A 20,766-nucleotide genomic window follows, 5' to 3' on the forward strand; every position below is an offset into this window, starting at 1 on the left:
TGACGCCATCGTTTTCAAAAAAAGCCCAGTTTTCAAAATGTTTTCTGTCCAATCCAAAACCGAAAAAAAGCTGCGTTTTCGAAATGTTTTCTGTCCAACCCAAAACCGAAATAAAGTTGCGTTTTTAAAATGGTTTCCGTCCAACCCAAAACCGAAATAAAGTTGCGTTTTTAAAATGTTTTTCGTCCAACCCAAAACCGAAATAAAGTTGAGTTTTTAAAATGTTTTCCGTCCAACGCAAAACCGAAACAAAGTTGCGATCTGGTCAATGTTTTCCGTCCAACCCAAAACCGAAATAAAGTTGCGTTTTCGAAATGTTTTCCGTCCAACGCAAAACCGAAATAAAGCTGCGTTTTCGAAATGTTTTCTGTCCAACCCAAAGCCGAAATAAAGCTGCGTTTTCAAAATGTTTCCCTTCCAGCCCAAAACCGAAATAAAGCTGCGTTTTCGAAATGTATTCCGTCCAACCCAAAACCGAAATAATGAAAACCGAAGTAAAGCTGCGTTTTCAAATTTCTCCGGCGTAGTGTGGACGGGGCCTAACACTAAAGTAACCACGAAGCCAAAAGATGTCTAACGAACCAATCACTACTCAAAGCAGAGACACGTGACCGATGGCGGCAAGCGCAGTGTTCTGTATCTGGTCTGTGCGACAACATCTCTGCTCCGATTTTCCAGAACAGTTTTACGGAACAGTTAATTTAAGGCCCTATTTCCCTTGTAGGGAAAAGGACACGATGATGGATGACTGAATTGAATTCATTAGGTTAGGGTCAACATCACAAAGGCCACGTTTAAACTTCAATTCTTGTTCGGTGGTTTGCTAGCAAATACAGCAAAATGTAACTACCAAGAATCTGTCTTAAAGGTTGACAAAAAATCACTCTGATATGCTTTCATTTAACATTGCTCAACTTCAATCCTAAGGTTTGCAAAGAAACCTGATCAATGCTAATCAATGATTAAAAGACGATCGGGTTTCAACCTTCATGTTAAGAGTGTTTTCATGCTAATTTAAGTAACGTTTGCCCTAATCATAACCATTGTTGCTTTAGCTTGGTTTACCTTTAGTTCTGTTGTGTTTTTACAGCTAACCAAACAATTATTTGAAGGCTCCTTTACGTTTGAAGACAATTTTTCAACTTGCCAAAGATGATATAATATATTACAACTCGGCTCTTTGAAGTGACGTGAAAATGAAGAAAAATCCGCTTAAAACTAGTCTTCCAAATCAGAACCGACAGAACCAAAGGGTGAATCACCCAGACTCAATCCCCCCAAGGCGACAAATAGCCAGAAACGCAGTCAAAATGGAACATACGTTCTGAAATTAAAGGGCCTGTTGCACTTTACTACGCATGTGCGGCGATTTGATGTTTGACAGAACCGAACTATTTTCAAAGTTGGGTTTGGTAAGGAAAATCCCTTTCCATCCATCATGCGAGAACTGTGAAAGGTGTTCAACAAATTATGTCATTCGCGGAGGATTTTCACAGCACATTTTGTATTTGTGTGAAGATGATGACCGTCGAGAGATTTCATCATTTTTGAGGCAGTTATACGAGGTGGTTGTTCGTTCCATACAAAGGATCAAACGGACAACGAGGTTTCCAAAGACAAAGCTTATCATAAAAAGCATCACGAAAAAAACGGAAGCTATCCCAAGTGGTGCATGGTTCTAAGTCGTACAACTACTACTTAAAAACATTCCTGTGGACCTGCCGATGTCAATCAAACTTGAACATGCGTATTATCGTGACACAGGCCCTTTAGAGTTGTCACTTATCCACAGTAAGCTTACAGTGGCGTTAGAGGTAAATATGTATGACCATAACTGGCAGCACAACCGTGATTGGCCGAGTAGTTCACTCTACAGATAGGCCAAAATTATGACTAACACAATAAACCTCAGCACGAGGCTCTCGGGAAATAAACCCCACAAACTCTGTAGTTATTCCCCACAGCCTCGTACTGAGATCTATTGATTTAAGCTAGATTTTAAAGGGGCTAGGTCACGCAATTTTAGGCAATTTCAGCACTGATCAAATGGTCATAGAATTAACTAAAATATCACAGAAACGGCTCAAAACTATAGAAGATCTCAAACAAAACACAGGAAAGCCAAGAAGGGACATGAATGGACAAAACTGGAGAGAATTAAAATGGGTTGTATTTGGGTAAATTTAAAAAACGTTGGCCCACCTTTTTCCAAATTTATATCAGTTTATATCAAAATCTCATTTACACAGCTGGAAAATCATTCTCAGTTGTTATGTGGCCGTAATTTTGCAAATGAAAGACTCTTGCTCTGCCAATTTGACGTTTAGAGCTCATAATTAACAAAATTAAACAAAATTACCGAAAATAGCGTGACCTAGCCCCTTAATATATCGAAATTGGTCTATTCAACAGATTATTCCACAAACGCCCCCCCCCCACCCCCTCCATTAAGGATACTTCATTGTTTTTGCGAACTTGCACGCTAAGCATGAAACCACGAAGAGAGGAATGAGGAGGAAATGCTGAAAACTATGAAAAACTGTCTTCACCTACAACTAACCCTGTGTAAACCAAGGCACAGACATCCCAACCAGGGAAAATTTAGAAAAATTTCAATGAAAATAAAAATTTTGAAGGCTTCTATTCTTCTTGTCTTAGCTTATGCAACTTTGTCAATAATTTAATCAGCTCTAATTTTAAGCAAAGGGAGCTGTTTCCTTAAAATTTGAAAACAGCGTTTTAACTCTGAAAATGTATCAAATATTTTCCGTCTAAGCTACGCTGGATGAATTTGAAAACGCAACAAACACCGGTCATTTTGGATTTGAGTTTGAGGAAAAAGTGGACAGGGACATCTCAAGTTTTGTCGTGACGCCATCGTTTTCAAAAAAAGCCCAGTTTTCAAAATGTTTTCTGTCCAATCCAAAACCGAAAAAAAGCTGCGTTTTCGAAATGTTTTCTGTCCAACCCAAAACCGAAATAAAGTTGCGTTTTTAAAATGGTTTCCGTCCAACCCAAAACCGAAATAAAGTTGCGTTTTTAAAATGTTTTTCGTCCAACCCAAAACCGAAATAAAGTTGAGTTTTTAAAATGTTTTCCGTCCAACGCAAAACCGAAACAAAGTTGCGATCTGGTCAATGTTTTCCGTCCAACCCAAAACCGAAATAAAGTTGCGTTTTCGAAATGTTTTCCGTCCAACGCAAAACCGAAATAAAGCTGCGTTTTCGAAATGTTTTCTGTCCAACCCAAAGCCGAAATAAAGCTGCGTTTTCAAAATGTTTCCCTTCCAGCCCAAAACCGAAATAAAGCTGCGTTTTCGAAATGTATTCCGTCCAACCCAAAACCGAAATAATGAAAACCGAAGTAAAGCTGCGTTTTCAAATTTCTCCGGCGTAGTGTGGACGGGGCCTAACACTAAAGTAACCACGAAGCCAAAAGATGTCTAACGAACCAATCACTACTCAAAGCAGAGACACGTGACCGATGGCGGCAAGCGCAGTGTTCTGTATCTGGTCTGTGCGACAACATCTCTGCTCCGATTTTCCAGAACAGTTTTACGGAACAGTTAATCAAATTGAAGCACCATGCCATGTAAGCCTACTCAGAGTCAGTTTAATCAAGTGCCCGCCGTTCGGAGATCTTCGGCTGATTCCAGGTCCTCTTCGGAATCTCCTCTGTAACCAAGATCACCGTCCGACGTAACGGCACCACCTAGAGCCGTCATCTGGTCTTTCAAGCCCTTCAGAGTACCCGAACGACTGCGATCATTCCCGGCTTCTGCAGCTGGTCGAGGTGTACCATCATCCCTCACTTCTGCCCCTTCAGCTTCCTCCTCATACTCAACCTCGGTGTCAGAGTTCACGGGAGTAATTGTCTCATCTGCAGTACTGTCACCTAAAGCAACGTCAGTGTCCAAAGAAGTGGAACTGCCTCCTGGTGGGGCGGTCATGTAAGCTGCAGTGTCTGTGTCAGAGGTGACATCTTCCCTGGCACTGATGAATGACTCTGCATCACTGTCCTGCTCAGGACTTTCTGCGTTGGCGTCGTGTTGGTCTACTTGTTCGCCGTCTTCTTCTTCTTCATCTATGACATCGTTTTTGGCGATATCCAAGAGGGAACCCGACGGAGACATATCGCCACCGCTTCCTTCAGACCTACCTCGGCTTATAAAGTTCCCACTCTGTTCCAAGCCTTCGTTTCTCCCAGAGGTGCTTGCTGAAGCTGATCTATCAGCGTTTTTTGCACCAGAAACCAAACTACCCGAGTCTAAGGCTTCAAAGCTTACATGGGGTCCGCTCTCTAGCTGACTGAAAGTTTTCTTTATTGTATAATGTTCCGCAACAGGCATCCCTTTTATGGATTCAAAGTTAATTTCGTATTTCACAATTGGCTTCTCGTCGGATGGAGACATGTGCGATGCTGACTTTTCTTCAACGCGTGACGAGGAAAATTCTTTTGTCGTTTCACGTCCGTTGCTTTTCGTGGCACTTCGGTGTTCTTCCGATGCAACTACGTGACGCGTCAATGTTGTACTTTCATTGGAAGCTTTGAAAGCGTGATTTTCCAGATCAAATGGGGATTTCCCTTGAAGTTGCTCCACATTTGGTAACACCGATACAATAACGTTATTGGTGTCACACTCAGGAAGTGTCACGGTACTAACATAGGACTGCTTGGAAGAAACCATCTGCCGGTGAACAGTTCTGGTCACTGTCTTCACGGAGCTCTCGCTTCGTTCCGATACATGACGGCTGCCGCTAAAGGTCGCTGCCATCGTTCTCCTAGACGAAGCTGCAATATTAAGACTGCTGCGGTATGCTGTCTCCTCCTGGCTGGTGGAATGCAATTCTTCTACGTTGTGCTCGGCAGAGCTTGACACCTCAGGCTGTGACTGCACTCCACTCTCTGAAACAGCTTTGATTCCTTGCTCCTGCACAACACTGAGGGATGCTCGCCCTTCATCAAGCACGTCAGGTGACGAATTAGCGGGGGCTGCCATGTAATCTCGAGAAATGCTCTTCACTACGGCCGCCTTCACTGGAGAGTCACTTTCAGCGACTACGGGTCCGTGCAATTCAGGACAGCTGTCAGTCACATCTTCCGATGGAGGACCATCTTGCAGGTCAGTACTGGCAGGTTTGGAAAGTGCATCACTGCTGTTTTCTCCTTGCATGGTCTTCGTGACGCGTTGAGGTGTTTCTCCGTTGATTTCTCCATTATCTGCTCCTGGTGGAGTAAGTTCTTGCTGCTCAGCACTGCTTTGTTTGGTTTCCACTGGTGTCTCTTGCAATGCATCTTGCACTAGCTCTGAAACTAGTAGCAACATACTTAATGAATGTCAATTCCAACACTTAGATAATGCTCCTTCACGATTGCTGTAGCAATTCCTTAACAGATCCAAAGTTCGAAATGAAAGCGTGATTATTCTCTCAATGATTGAATAACAACTAGTTACTCTTAATGGAGGCGCAGTGGCCTCATGGTTAGTGCGCTCGACTCTGGCTAGAGTGATCTGGGTTCCAGCCCTGGCTGGGGACATTGTGTTGTGTTCTTGGGCAAGACACTTTCCCACAGTGCCTCTCTCTACCCAGGTGTATAAATGGGTGCCGGCAAATTTAATGCTGGGGGTAACCCTGGGATGGACTAGCATCTCATCCAGGGGGAGTAGAAAATACTCCTAGTCGCTTCATGCTGCAGAAACCTGGATAAGCTCCTGCCTGATGAGCAACTTGGCTCGTATGTAGACTTTACCTACTCTTAATGGAATCTTAATTTCAAATGCTACGATTCTTACCCAGTTCTCGCTCATCAGCTGTACATGACACATCCCGATATGCAAACTGTTTTCTTATCATTTCTTCATTGATATTCACATCCTGAATATTAAAGAGAGAGGTTCCCTTAGATTCCGTAGACATCGATCACTGTCGCGAATTGACAATTACAATCTTACAGCCTCTTGTAGAACACAGGATTAGGGTGTCAAATGGTTCAGTAAATATTTCTATTTTTATTATTACTTATTTACAAAACAGACACTATTCAAAATAACACAAGCACACTAATAGAAAGCTAACACTACTTGCGGCATGCTACCTGGAGTACAGTACAATTGTAATGTTCCAATAATTTCAAATTAGTTTAACTTAAGAGTTGTTCAGAGGATTATGCCATGCAGCCTGCTTGCTACCCATGTGGCTATTGGGTCCTAGCTATTTAAATATGCATTTTGCTTAGCAATGGCTAGCCTGTGAACACAGCTGTCTTTCATCTAACGAGACTGCTACAGTCAATGCTCATTCATTCAATCAAACTGATATGGATATGACAGAGAAGCAAACACAAGGAGTTGGCAGCTTAAGATTAACTGTCTATGAGTACAGTTAAGTTTTAAGGGAGTCGTAATTTTCATGCATGTCATGCAATCGTTCCCACCTGTCTTGACTAACCATGCTTTAAGTATTGTTGGGTGGGACTGAAGACTAAGTATATATCTACTGAAGCACATCAAGCATGAGTGCAAGGTGTCCAGGAATGTTATCAAAGAAAGAAAATAACAGCACAGATTGTGAATGTATATCCTCAATAAATACACAGTCACATATCATAAACATGTTCATAGTTTCTTACTGTCTGTCCAGTAGTGTCAATCAATTCAAGACAAGGTATGTCCCCATCATATTTCACCACTCGTGCCATCACAGAAACCCACTGAGCACAGTGGCTGAGCTGGTCAAACTCGTCAATTGCGTCTTTACTCCACTCACCAACTAAACAACGTGATAAGGAGGGAGCAATACTACCATTACTCAAGGCCCACCAAAATCAAAATTGATGATGAGAATATTGAAATAATCACCTGGGGGAAATGTCAACAGACAATTCAACATTCTTAGAAATCAAGTAAATCATGAAATTAAAAAATGTTTACCAATAATTATTATTAAAAAGAAAAATGTGGTTGTTCCAGCTTGGTGGTTACATGAGAAAGAGATAAGAAATCTGTTTCAGGAAGTGGCATGCACCTAATGATGGTATCCAGCAGAAAATATTTTGGATTTGAGACAACTATGTTCTAGTTACTTGAATGATATAAAAGTATATTAAAGGGACACCACAATGTACTATGTCAATTATAGTACACCATTTCTGGTCAAGACAGGGTTTTAAAATAATTACTGGGTTCCTCACTCATACATGAGAAGCTCCTAGAACTCCACCAAGAAGAACTTTATAAAGTGAGCTGTTTTCAGGGAGAGCAAACTGTAATTTGTTTTTAGCAATTTTTCCAAGACAAGACAAGTTTCAATCTTGTGCATGCTTAGCCCATTGTAACACTGCCCCTTATAACACTGTCTTCAGTACCCTTGTATAGACCTTTTTAACAAAACTAGACAATTATATTTAGGCTTCCACCAATGGAATTGAGTCTTTCACTCTGTAGAAATCCCATACACAAGCTGTACATACACAAAATGATGGAGGGACAGTTAAGTCTAAAATGAACCTTAAAAAAACACTAATGAGCATATAATTTTCATGTACCTTTAGGTTTCACATCAGCCAAATTGCACTCAATAGCTTGAAATGGAATTCTGTTGTGTTCCTGTCTATAAACACAGTCAGTTGTAATAAGTATATAAAAAATCGACAATGCTGATTGTAACATAACCGACATAGAAAGAAATGAAGAGATGTTTTTGGAAATACTGCTGATTCAGAATACAGTGCACTTAGCATGAGACTTGCACTGTTCAATTTTCAGAAATATGAAAATTGGCCTCCTTTTGTTTTCATAACAACAAAGAGTGAATTTATTTCCAAATGAAGACTTAAAAACATAGCACTGGATTTAAACCACTGCTCATAAAGACCCTGCGACTACTCCTAGTCCCAGCAACTAGTCCCTGCAACTAGTTCCCTGAAGACTTTAAACGAAGGGACTGGTCACAGGGACTTGTCCAACAAACAGTTCACACAAGAGCATTTTGAGGAACAAGTCGCATGGACTTGTCCCAAAAATTCAAACCAGTCTGAATTTGTGGGACTAGTTGCAGGGACCAAACTTTGGTCCCTGCGACTAGATTTTGAAGCAAAAATGGCCAGTTCACCCAATGGGACTTGTCCCCACGACTTGTTGCAGGGACTAGTCGCAAGGACTAGTCCCCTTATGTGTGCTGACCTTCAATGTAAGGAAAAACAACCATAAAGTACACCTTTCCTGCAGAAACAAAGTTGTATCTAGTAAGTACTGCACTTACTTAAGTTCTCTTAATTTTTCCTTGGAAATCTTCCCAGAGTCTCCAAAATCCACATAATACAAATCCACCATGCCATCCTTGTTGATTTCCAAAATACGCGCCCTGTACCAAGAGGAATCATACTCAAATGGTGCACAGCAGATATCTCCGACCTTAAAAGCATTGAGGACAGAATGTGATTCTGAGGAAGAGTACAAGAATGTCAAGTCATTTGTTAGTTTATCCAGATCAGGAGAATCCTTTGTTAGCAGCTGTACCCAAAAATGTCCTGGATTGTCAATTGCTGACACAAATACTGCAAAGAAGTCATTTGTCTTTGGAAACTGTACAACACCTGTTATTGGAGAAGCTGAAAGAGAGATGAGAAGTAATTAATTGTACAAAGATACATGTGTAGTATAACAGTAAGTTGTCAGCTGCTAAGGACAATGTTCACTAAACTGAAAAGAACATCTGAAGGCAATGTAGTACAACTTAACTCACCAAGAGCAGTGTCTAATTTCCTAGGTGCACGTCTGTTTCGTGGCATTCTAATGTCCCCCCTTCGAGCGCGGATTTCATTATCTTCTGCGATCTTCTCATCTAGTAGTCCCTTAGCACTGGCAATCTGGTCATAGGTGCCCGTAACTGTGCACTTGCGTAAAGGGTTTGACATGTCTTCATTGTCACGCTCAATTCTAATCTTTGCACCTACAGGAAAAATAGATTGGCATGGAATATTAGTGAAGTAGACATCCCACAAAAAGATGTAAGGGGTTACCTAATCCAGGTTGACATGTAGCTGTTTTAAGAAAGGGCATCTTACATTAAGCTAATGCTAAAATACTGAAATGAAGTATGGCAGTGAGAAATACATGTCTAGTTCATTACTGCATGCATGATTGAAAGTCGCAGTAGTTCATCAAAACTGTATCCTAAAAACTCTTTCAACTATACTCTCTTGCACTGCTTGTCTGCACAGAGGGGTAATCACTCAGCAAAACTTCTTGGGATAATTAAAATTTATTGATCCCATAAACCAGTACAGTTTTAGTTCAGATCTTTTGAGATGTTTGCAAGCATTCACATTCTCAATATATCTGGGACCTGAAAGACAGCAACACTGATTTCTCAATCAGTGTTGTCACGCAAGCAAGGCCATACAAGGAAACCCTGTCACACTGCAATTTGTGTCTGACAGAAAAACTCTGCATTCTATCCACTAACAGATCTACACTTCTAAACAAAAGATCTGATCTTGCAACAAAATGGAGGCACAAAATTAAGTTCTATGCTGCCAATCAGAAACAGGATTGCTCACACCCTGCCCTCCATTAATAGTTTAAATATTTCTTTCAACTGCCACTTAGGGCACAGTCTGATGATCGCTTCAAGTGTGAAACTTGAGTAATTGTAATTTTTATCTTAATTTGTATTTTGCTCTGCACTGATTTTTATCGAGCACTCCCATAATTATGTGAAACCACTTCTATTTTTCTTTGTTTACATTAAGTATACTATAAATATAATAAGGTTAACGTAATAATATTTGTATTTGTCTTGAGAAAATAAAGATGTTCTTGCTGTTGTAGACCTTCAGGTATGTTGCTTTAGTTTGCTGTCACTCCACATACACATGTAAGACGCTGTCTATCTGGCTATTAATAAATGGTCCACCAATCTGGGGCCTTATTTGACAAACAGACAGACAGATGGAAAGATAGACAGACGAAAATTAATATTGCATAGGTACTGTTTCTTATTGATCACTATTAATTATTGATTATCACTGATTGATACCAAAGGCCAATCTAGCCAATCAGATTCAATGAGATAGCACATTAACAACAGAAATTTGGTTACGCAAAACAAAATATTTGCTTGCAGGTACATGTACCACAGCACGATAAGGTGAAATGTGTACAAAAAGAAAGACTTCCTATATGTACATGAGGGAGTATGATATAGTTTTCAAACAGTCACTACCCACATTAGTTACACTTAATTACCGCTTAAATTTTCTTGGCATGTCAACCTGCTTTTCATAGATCGATGTTTTTTCTTGACCAATATTTTAAGAAACGTGTCATGTACTCGTTTTGTACATTTCCTAAACATTGAACAAACAAGCCCACCTGAAACTGAACACATGTGACGAATTGTCTGCCCTCCTTTGCCAATAACTCTTCCACAAGCACGCTGAGGAATGAAAATCTCTTCCGTTCTAATGACCGGCTGCTCCGCAATGATTTTCTTCACCAAAATTTCCGCTCGCTTTGCCTTTTCGCGTTCGCCTTGAATGAGCAGAATTCTTTCTTCGCTCTCACTGCCTTCATTTTCGTCCTTTAGATTTACACGAACTCCGGTGTCCTTTTCTATCTTTTTAATATTCACTCCAGACTTGCCGATAAGGGCACCGACCACCACACCAGGAACTCTGACTTCTACAGTCCTTTGGTTTGCAGACGCGACTTCCTCGCTTTCTTCTGCTTGAGTAAAATCCTCGTCCTCATCTGAAAATTGGGAATTTTGGCGTCTCCTGTACCATAAATAAAGCAACAATGCCACTACAGGAACTCCAATAGCAATAGCTGCTCTTTGCTCACTGGAAAGGGAAGGCATTTTCGATGCACTTTTAAGAAAATATTGTTCATGAGGTGAAAGAGTAAGTCCAACACGGCTGGCTGTGGCACCTGGCCAGTAAATGGCTGCAGTAGGACTGAAAACGAATGGCCAGGGCCCATTTTGAATGAGGGGGATACAAAGACAGACCACGTTTTAGTACCATTTCTAAAGGTGCTATGGAGGGACATTAGCAGGTAAACGTCAAAGTGACTTCGATTTGACCAAAACGGGTGCGTGCTGTGAATTTCGCAAGATCGAAGATACAACCGGACTGGTAATGGTGCTCACAAGACAGGGTCGGCAAGTTAGCTCCTCAGTATTGCCATTCTTGCCTCTATTTCTACGTGCTCCTGTTGTGCACGGAAAAAAAAGGGGAGGTAAAGAGTTAGGCATTCCAACAGGTAAGATAACTTTGTTACACAGTGTTTACAAACAATGCATGTACGAGGCTGGACTGTACGTGCTCTTTCAGTCTTTGGGTACGTGTTTGCAAACATGATATAGAGAAGTTCAGACAGGAAATCGATAAGAAGCCTTATAAGTGAAATATTTATTATAGGTAATATTGATGAAAATAAAATTAAAGAATGAATTAAAGAGCAAATTTGATCTTGAATGTGCCCTGCGGTAAGACGAAGTGGAGTTTTACGGCCTGGAGTAATAAATCTTAGACCGGAACCGGAAAGTTGCAGCTCCGAGCTTTAATTTATTTTATCGCTACTTTGCTGTTTCGAAATATTTTCCATCGTTTCGCACAGCGGTCATTTAGCGCCGATACTGACTTCATCGACTTCATCAATGTACCGCGTCGATGTAAACGTCGACCGGTTTGTCAGCCATACTTTTTTGTGTTGCATAATACTTTTCTGGTCTGCGGTTTCTCACACACGTGAAACGAACATCACTTCGACAGTAATCCGCTTTGTGCTTTGATATTTTGGGACTGAGATGCGTTCAGACGTGGTTACAAGTTTTCCTCCGTATTTTTGCCGGGGAGAAGTGGTTCAGGGTTTTGGAAGAGGCAGCAAAGAGTTGGGAATTCCGACTGGTGAGTTATACTTGTAAAGTCTGACGTTCACAAAACGTAATCACACTGTGAACCTTCCAAACAATTTGTTTTCATGTTGGTATACGTAGAGATCAAGTTTGGCAATTTTTAAAGCGAGTAAAATCATGTTCGTGTTATAGTACGTGGACATTTCACTATTCATTTGAGGCCTTTCGTCATTACCTTTGTGAAACTAAGTCATTCAATCAGTGATAGTTGGACTGTTGCTAATCTGACTCACGCACTAGCGAGGTATCTGTTAGTGTAACCAAGTTGTTTTAGCTTCTGGTAGCGATTGTATTTCTATTCCTTAATTTATTTTAAGACATGTATTCACTCGTAACAAAGAACCGTACGAGACTACAATAGTAATAGATGGTTTGCAAAATGCAAAATTTTGTGATTTTAGTGTATTACTACTGTATGTCATTAGTTTTTTCCGTGTTTCGGTAATGACCTGATATTGGACTTAAGAAAATATCACTCTGAAAAAAATGTTTAGCGCAGTTTCTTCTTTAATTGAAAAGCTCTCTTGGAAAAATCTAAACACCTTGACACTTTATAAAGTTATTATTCAGTCATTCAGTCATTCAGTAAGTTTTATAAAAATATTGTGTATCAAAAAGCATTAAATTCAAATAGTCACTTTTTATAACTTTATGTCATTGTAAATCATGGCTTTAAAATTCATAGCGCCAATTCTGAGTCTACTTATTGTATATGTAGACCAGGGAAAATTTCTTTCTTTCTACACAATCTACACAATATTTTCTGGGTAATTTTGGAATGAAATGTCATGAAATCTGCCTCGTCCATTTTTGTGTAATTCAGTTCCTACATAAGGGACCATTCATTTTTTATAAGGTAGGGGGGGCTGGTGGGATTTGGGGGGGAGCCATGCGAAAAAAAATGGCTTTCGAGGGGGGGCCCATCCCAAAAAAATAAGGGAAAAAGGGGGGGTCACGTGAAATATTTTAGTAAACTTTAAAATTGCATAATGTTTGAATATCAAAAAAATTGCTATAGAATAAACATAGAAGGCAGGATACAAATTTATTACAAACTTTCCTTCTGCTTTAAAGAAACGTTTGATGACAAAAAGCATTTGTATCTACTGAAAAGAAGTATTTAACACTGTTATTTTCGAATGCAACTTTCACTGGCACTCATCTTCATCTCCGCTGTCATCGAGTTCTTCGTCGCCGCTTGTGCTGCTAGGGGAGTCTCTTTCACCAATGCTGCAAGAAGCAGCAATACTTTCCGTCAGAGTGTACTCTTCAGGGTACATGAAGGTGTAAACATAATCTCTGACTTCCTGCTCAAGGTTGGTGGTGATTCTGCTTCTTGCAGTATTGGTGAAATAATTCCCTTCCAAGAGCTGTGCAATGTATGGCCCATCTCTTCTAAATATCGATGTGGCAACATCCTCAACTTTAAGACACTCTACCCGGACGGCCGTTCTAGGAGGGTACACAAGGCATTGTGGAAGATCATTTCCTAGCGGGTTTCCAACACAGATTCCATAAACTCGTTGGACGTTGTTTTCAGTCCGCTTCCTCTTTCTTTCATTTGACTTTCTGCAGTTTTCTTTTTTCCTTCTCCTTTTGTTGATGTGCTGTTTGAGTATGCCTTTGAATATGCTGTTATAATTGCTCTTCTTATTTTCTAGTGCTTCCATGTCCTGCGTGACCTTCGTCAACTTAGCTTCTGTACATTTGATCTGTTTTACATTAAAACTGTGGGCAAATTCTTCGCCCTGCTTTACAGCAAGCCCATTGGACTGAAAGAGTGTGGAATCGTGTTCCTTTACATCTTTCAATACGACATTCAACTTTTCCACCATTGCTCTGTGCTCTTTGATGGAGAAGTTCAGTTTTCTTCCATCACTGGGCTTCAACTGGTACCCTTGCATGGAAAACTCACTCGCCCTTTCTGAACAGCCATCCGCACCTAGAAAAATTGCTTCTTTTGCTTGTAAGATGTCAAACTGCCTGGATCGTTCAGCTGTAAACCTTTTCTTAAACGACTCGCTTTCGTCATTATTGCGCATTTTGGAATGAGCCTCTTTCATGATGCTCATGTAGTAATGCGCTCTTTCCCCGATTGGATTAACAATATAAAGAAGAAAGAGCATGGAAGTGGCAGGCTGGTTTTATCTGACCCAGAGAGTGTTGCTCTATTTGCAGATAAGTTTATTGTCAAATCGAAGTTTGTGGTGGATTATCTTCAGCATCTTGAAGTGCTGGAATTTAAAAGGAAAAAGAGAGCAGAAGAAAAGGCAAAGTTAAGTAGGGAGGAGGATTATCCTTGGACTGAGTTGTGCGAAGATCTAACCAAGCTTAAAAAGCTACGTGTTCCAGAACTAAACAAGTACTCAAACCACCACAGGCTGAAGCAGCATTTGAAAAGCAGCAAGAGTGAGAAAGTAAAGGCAATTGTAAGACATTCATGCTTGCAGCAGAAGAGTCCTCTCAGAGCTGGCCAACCAACACTGAGAAATGCCAGGACATTGACACAAAATGACAACAGGGCAAGTGCTGACAGCAGTGAAACGGATGAAAGTGACAATGATGAGTATGACAGTGATGCCATTGACTCTGGGGGAGAAGATGACTCAAGTGACGTCATTCTTGCATTCATCAATTCAGATGAGGAAGATGCCAATTAGAGGCCAAATGCCACACGCTCAGGGCGAGCCATAACTAGGAGATCCAAAATTGACTTCTCTTTCTTTTGATTTGTTTTTTAAACAACAGCTCTCTGTCGTATAGAGATTGTAAATATTGTCTTCATAGTGAGCACAATAACGTGAAGTAGGGGGATAAAAGAGAAATATTAAAAAAGTTGAAATCTAAATATTGTTTGTTCAATTTTTTTTTTTTGGGGGGGGGTCATCCCAAAAAATGTCTGCTATAAGGGGGGGCCATGTGAAAAAATTGGTAAGCTGAGGGGGGGTCATGCGATTTTTAAATGGTGCTTCCCAAATCCCACCAGCCCCCCCTCCCTCATAAAAAATGAACGGTCCCTAAATATTAACCATAAAGGTTCTCAATGGTAATGATGCCCTGCATGTGAATCAAACCTTGAAACATGCCAAAAACATATTTTGAAATGAACACAAACATTTTTAAAATTTCAACAGAAGGAGGTTAGAAAGTTTTTTTTAGGCTAAGTAGTATTGAGAGACTGGTTACTGGGGACAGTCAATTAATTGTAAGGGAATTTCCGACATATGATCCATTCTGAACAGGGTATGCCTGTGGTGTCCTAGCCCATACTGATAACGTACATGTACATCTGTACTTCAGAATGAGATATCTCTGTGGACTCTCTAATCGGGCAAAGTACAATAACAGCAAAATCAGAGAATTACCATGAGCATTTTTAGTCATTCAACAAAAATTTTGGTTTGAATATCAGATTTCCCCCTCAGGATCCCTCTGACAGATTTCTCCAAAGCTGACATTAACAGAGTGACATCTGTTAGCTGAGGTGAACAGGCCTGCCACATGTATACAAACATTGTGTTGCATCAGCTGAATGAAGTGTCTATTGTCATAGAAAAATATGTAACTGAACCTGGGTATTGTTATTTGTTCTGTGAGCAAGCTGTGCCATCAAACACTGACGTATGTCTGTCAGTAATGTGATATTTCTAATGATAGCATGCCAGCTGTAACCTGTAAGGAGACATGAATTAAAAGAAAATAATGGAACATTGGTGACATATTGTTCTCAAACAGTGTGCTGGTGGTTTTTGAGTTTTAAGGACGTTCGCGCTACTTGTTTGTGTGCATCCTTACTGCACATGCAAATTCACACGCCATGTTGTGTATCGAGTGCATGCTAAGTAGTGAAATGAACAATGATAGCGCAGATGGCCATTGCTATAGCTTTGCCTGGATTTAATGATCTTGGACGTTCGGTGAGCCCTACTTTTCTTTTGATGGATCATTTTCTCTACAGATTTTCTACATGTAGTGAAATAGTGAAAATCTATTGATTAGAAGTCTGAATTTTTTGCAAAATGCACCATCCAATTCCTTTCTTGTTAGTTCTTCATTTATCTGTGCAGCAATTTCAAAAGTCTCTTAGAAGGGTTAAGTTTTGTGAAAACAGTTGCAACATTTGGAATTATTAACACAACAGATTCACTTATACAAGATATTACACTAGGATAGTTTGTCTCCGTTGAGTTATCTTTGATATTTTAAGTTAAAAACCCTGGAGAACATGCTGATTTATGCGGGCCAATTTTTCAAAATCTGACTAGTTTTTCACACGCTTTATCTCTGAAACGAAGTCGGTGACCCCCAATTTTTTTTATTTCTGAAACAAGTAATTCACTATCTGTCCGCAGTAGAAGTTTGAAGAAAATCTATCAAGTAGAACATTTTGGCACTGGTGTCCTCGAGAGAGCCAACCAGCCATCTTGAAAATTATTTGGGTTCTGAAAGAGATAAGTGGAGGAAATTACACATGGCAGTGCAAAGATATGCATTTTATTTTCAAGTGGTAAAAACAATATTGTACAAATGAGTCCCAACAAGTGATTAAGCTATTGTTGGTAAAGCTTTTTTTTTTTTTCTAAAAAAAGAACACGATATAAAATGAAATTCATATCTTCAGGCCACTGTGCAATTTATTATGTAGACGAACAGTCTGACTATGTGCACAAACAATCATGAAAATGCCAGAACTGATGTCATCAACATCCTCACCAGTGAGCAATCATGGAAAGCACGCACTTTGCTATTGTTTTTATTTTTATTGTTATTAGATTTAATTAGTAGTGGATTAGTATCTTAACAATGTAATTAACGCAATTTTAGTATTTACTTTAAGTCCTGATGTTTTACCCATGTATAAATAAAGTTAAATAAATAAATATATAAATAAATAAATATATAAATAAATAAATAAATAAGTAAATAAGTAAATAAATAAATACATGTAGGTATGGAAAATACACCACTTGGGTCCAGGATGTGGTTTTGTAAGAATTTTACGAGTGGTATATTTTCCAGCAGAACACTGGTGTCTATGTGATAATTATAACATAATTTTTGAATTAGTGTACCTAAAGATGTGTACGTGGCAAATGTTGTGTACTCTAGGTGGTATAATACATAATCCATTCAAAAGGATTTAAAGTAGAAAAATTAAAGAAGAAAGAAAAACAATTGGTTTTAACTTTGATATCAAATTCACTGCCCCTTGCTGTGTTGACCCAGGGATATAAAGTTTTCCCTCTGAAATGATAAACTATGCCAAATTGCTGAGTTAAATTGCCGAGTTAAATTGCTCAATGTACATTCAAGTGACTATCGATTATGCTCATTTTGAGTTTTTTCTTGCAGCAAACTTCCCAATGGATGTAGTAGATAATTTACCTGAGGCAGTTAGTACTGGAATTTACTATGGTTGGGCAAGTGTGGACAGAGGACCTGTCCACAAAATGGTCATGAGTATAGGATGGAATCCATTTTATAATAACACCAAAAAATCCATGGTGAGTACTATTGCGAATGTGTGTGAATGATTGTTAACTGAGTTATCCAATTCTTAATCTGAAATGATCATTGAGAGGATTTGAAAAAAATTCAATCATTGTATTTGTTAAATTTTGGTCCAACCAGAAATAGGTCTGCGTTCACAGGCCACCCCTGTTGTGGAGAGAAATAATAGAGTTCAACATTTTGGGCTTTGTAAAACATACAGTACAGTGTAACCTCCCATGCAAATGCTCTTTGGCCGATTATGAAAACCTTCCTCATCCAGAGGGGCAAGGGACGGACATATAGGGGGGAGAGGAGGGTTGGGGGGGGGGGGCTGCATGACAAGCAAAACAGTATTCTGTTGGAAGCTAGGGCTCAGAAGAAGCAGTGAGCAAGATATTCAGTAGTTGCCAATGTAAGCTACTCAGAAGAAAATTGGATGAAATTTGGAGAGAAATTAGACGATCTGTGAACGGACAAGTAACAACACTTAAAAATCAATTAAAATGTGATCATTGTGACTATTAATAATGCATATGTTTTTTTTTTTATATATATATTCTTTTTTAGGAGACTCACATTATTCATACATTTGACAACGATTTTTATGGAGCAGAGCTTAGTGTTGTTATTTTAGGATTCATTCGACCTGAAAAGAATTATCCATCATTGGGTAAGTATTAGGTATTGTATGAAGGTTGATTTGAGTTTAGTTTTATAATGTTTTTGTGCAATCCATGAGCAGCAGTGCTTAAATAAAGGCTGTCTGTCTGTCCGTCCATCTGTGTCTGTCCATCCATTCATCCATCCATATGTCAGGGTTGGTACGGGTCCTGGAAAACCTGGAAAGTCCTGGAATTTTACCGTGGCATTTTCCAGGACTGGAAAGTCCAGGAAAACGGTTACTGGTCCTGGAAAGTTCTGGAAATCTGTTAAAGTCAAGTAAAAAATATGAAATGTATTGTAGACAGTAAGGAGAATTAACATTGAGATCTTGGGAGTGAAAGGGCTAATGTGAATTTTAGAGTCCTGGAAAAATCAATCTGAGTCCTGGAAAAGTCCTGGAAATTTGTTTCTGAAAAAGGGTTCAAACCCTGTTTGTCTGTCCGTCAGTCCGTCTGTCCTTCCGTCCATTTGTCTATCTGTCTGTCCATCTATTCAGTAGCATCTTGATACTCAGCTCAGACTTTTGTTGATAATGAACAAAACTGCAAGAAGCAAATTTCTTAGTCGTCCGAGTACACCTACTGTGCTCATTTTGTGGCTACCGTACTTACCACAAAATTAATAACACCACTGAGATTTTTCCATTTGCTTGTATTTCAGATGCTCTCATTGAAGCTATTCACGCAGATATCAGGGAAGCTGAACAGACGCTTGAAAAAACTGAGAACAAAGAGTTTGCATCTCATAGTTTTTTCAACAAAACAGAAAGCGACACATGACAAATCCAGCTCACTGAATTTCGTGTACAGGAACCTGAAATATTATGTTAAATTACTAACAAGTTGGCTTGCGCGGCTGGCTGAATTTCGAGGGCGGTGAAGCCGAGACGACAACGGGAAGTAATTTTTAACAGAGTTTTTTTTTCGTGTCGAAATCCCACCAGCTGCGCACTTGTTACTAACAAAAAGTTTAGCCTTTTTAATGCACGTTCAAATCGATACTATATCTTTACGGCAGAGCTCGAATTTAACTTTCACAAAATGAAACTGTGCAACTTAAGCTCAGAGAAAATAGAAGTTACACAAGTACTGAAGAAACAAGAAATGTTCCGGGAATCGTTTTGGGGTAAGTTAAACTGTAAACTCTTCGCTCGCATTCAACTTACTTGTGACATGAAATAAAGTTGCTAACCTTGCAAACCAGTAACACGCGGCCATTATATACATTCACTTTTCTGGCTTCGCGCTCCACGATTATAAGGAAAGTAACCGCTGTAGTTGCCAAGTTGTTATCGGGTTTGACCCGTATAGTTCTCTGGTGGGTATGAAATGGTAGGCCAATGTAATTCCCATGATACCAAACCAAATGTGAGTAATATATTTACACTGTCTTTAACATGTTAATCACGAGCTTTGAAATTCAATGACAATTTATTCCTATATGCAACCTCAGAATGTAAAATATGCTATTCATCAGTATCATTTTTTGATAAGAATTTATTCCATGTGTTATTCCTCAAGTGTATTCCTTACCTCTGATGTACATATATTTTCCAGGTTGAATATTAAATTAGTGGTGTAGACTTGTTATATCAATAAAGTATAAGAAACTACGACACCATCTCCGATGGCAAGGCCCGGTTCATACGTCGCATTTCTGCCGTGTCGAATTCAATTCAATTAAGTGCGGCAGAAATGCGACTGGGGATTCATACGTCGCACTTGTGTCGAATTTAATTCAGAATTAATACTGTCGGGTATGTCGGTCAGCGGAAAATGTTTTAAACGTAGAGTATTCAATACGGTGGACGGAGATACTGAGGGACGAAGGACTTTAATTTTGCGAAAAATTGTCCGCCAATGGAATGAGAAGGAGAGGGCTGACAATGCAGCAGTTTGTTTTGCAATATCTTCAGGTTGCATTGGGTCGAGAATAGCCAAGTTTCCTCTTTCTCTTTGACGGGACCAAATTTACGCGTGCTCAATACATTAACATAATATATGAATTAGATTCGACACGGCAGAAATTCGACGTTTGAATCGGTGTCGCATTTCTTTCGGATAATGCGACAAGACCAGTCGAACGTGCGGCAGAAATGCGGCAGCCGATTCAGACGTCGAAGTTCTGTCGAATTTAATTCGCTGAATTGAATTCGACACGGCAGAATGCGACGTATGAACCGGGCCTTAAACGTAGAGTATTCAATACGGCGGACGTATGAACCGGGCCTCGGCTGGTTTTCACGCGGGTCCTCTATCCTCGTCAAATTAGAATTTAGAGATGTCGGTTTTTGTGGAGGGAGAAACACCGGAAAAAAACAGGAGTAAAACCCTCGGAGCAAGGCGAGAACCAACAACAAGCTCAGCCCACATATGGCACCTGGCCGAGTCGACCCCGGGGGCCACATTGGTGGGAGGCGAGTAGCTTACGTGAAGCCGTACCCACCCCCGAGGAAAAACGGTGCGTGGGTACGTTTAGGCTAGAGGCGAGCGCTCTAACCATTGCGCCATCCCTGCTCCCCAGTCTCTCGTACGATAGTCTGGATTCACTGATTCATTCCGACCATCGGTGCCAGAGCTTCCCTCCAGCTGAGACTGTGTATCCACGGTTCTCTCCATTTAAGTTGCTGTTTTGGAGAGTGCAGCTACGAAATGTAGTACTTACAGCGGGGCTGCAGAGCCGCCCGACT

The 20,766-nt window shown here is 39.9% G+C and overlaps 2 protein-coding genes across 3 annotated transcripts; one reads left to right on the forward strand and one right to left on the reverse strand.

Annotated features, from left to right (window-relative positions):
* Window positions 1-789: 789 nt before the first annotated feature.
* Window positions 790-10,932, reverse strand: LOC110040575 (uncharacterized). The gene is made up of 7 exons (XM_020745827.2): window positions 10,376-10,932; window positions 8,745-8,951; window positions 8,262-8,610; window positions 7,546-7,610; window positions 6,631-6,770; window positions 5,795-5,876; window positions 790-5,313 (listed from the first exon to the last, which is right to left on the reverse strand). The coding sequence occupies exons 1-7, from the start codon at window positions 10,860-10,862 to the stop codon at window positions 3,617-3,619; spliced, it is 3,027 nt and encodes a 1,008-aa protein (XP_020601486.2). The 5' UTR covers window positions 10,863-10,932; the 3' UTR covers window positions 790-3,616.
* An 83-nt stretch (window positions 10,933-11,015) lies between these two features.
* Window positions 11,016-19,692, forward strand: LOC110040585 (riboflavin kinase-like). Of its 2 annotated transcripts, none has more exons than XM_020745839.2 (4): window positions 11,016-11,266; window positions 17,274-17,425; window positions 17,982-18,084; window positions 18,738-19,692. In XM_020745839.2, exons 1-4 carry the CDS (start codon window positions 11,143-11,145, stop codon window positions 18,854-18,856), a joined length of 498 nt encoding a protein of 165 aa, XP_020601498.1. In that variant the 5' UTR covers window positions 11,016-11,142; the 3' UTR covers window positions 18,857-19,692. The 2 variants fall into 2 exon arrangements, with proteins under 2 accessions (XP_020601498.1, XP_020601506.2); XM_020745847.2 differs by lacking the exon at window positions 11,016-11,266 and adding an exon at window positions 11,638-11,913.
* The last annotated feature ends 1,074 nt before the right edge of the window (window positions 19,693-20,766 follow it).

The sequence above is a fragment of the Orbicella faveolata genome, unplaced genomic scaffold, assembly GCF_042242905.1.
Source record: "Orbicella faveolata isolate gen_17 unplaced genomic scaffold, um_ofav_v1 contig_1, whole genome shotgun sequence".
Classification (NCBI taxonomy): domain Eukaryota; kingdom Metazoa; phylum Cnidaria; class Anthozoa; order Scleractinia; family Merulinidae; genus Orbicella; species Orbicella faveolata.

Coding starts and splice junctions, on each gene's coding strand:
- LOC110040575 (XM_020745827.2), bottom strand. CDS start 10,862: ATGCCTTCCCTTTCCAGTGAGCAAAGAGCAGCTATTGCTATTGGAGTT. Junction 8,952..10,375: donor TCACATGTGTTCAGTTTCAG/GTGGGCTTGTTT, acceptor TTTTTCCTGTAG/GTGCAAAGATTAGAATTGAG. Junction 6,771..7,545: donor GGCTGATGTGAAACCTAAAG/GTACATGAAAAT, acceptor CACGTTGTTTAG/TTGGTGAGTGGAGTAAAGAC.
- LOC110040585 (XM_020745839.2), top strand. CDS start 11,143: ATGGTGCTCACAAGACAGGGTCGGCAAGTTAGCTCCTCAGTATTGCCA. Junction 11,267..17,273: donor AGAGTTAGGCATTCCAACAG/GTAAGATAACTT, acceptor TTTTTCTTGCAG/CAAACTTCCCAATGGATGTA. Junction 17,426..17,981: donor ATAACACCAAAAAATCCATG/GTGAGTACTATT, acceptor ATTCTTTTTTAG/GAGACTCACATTATTCATAC.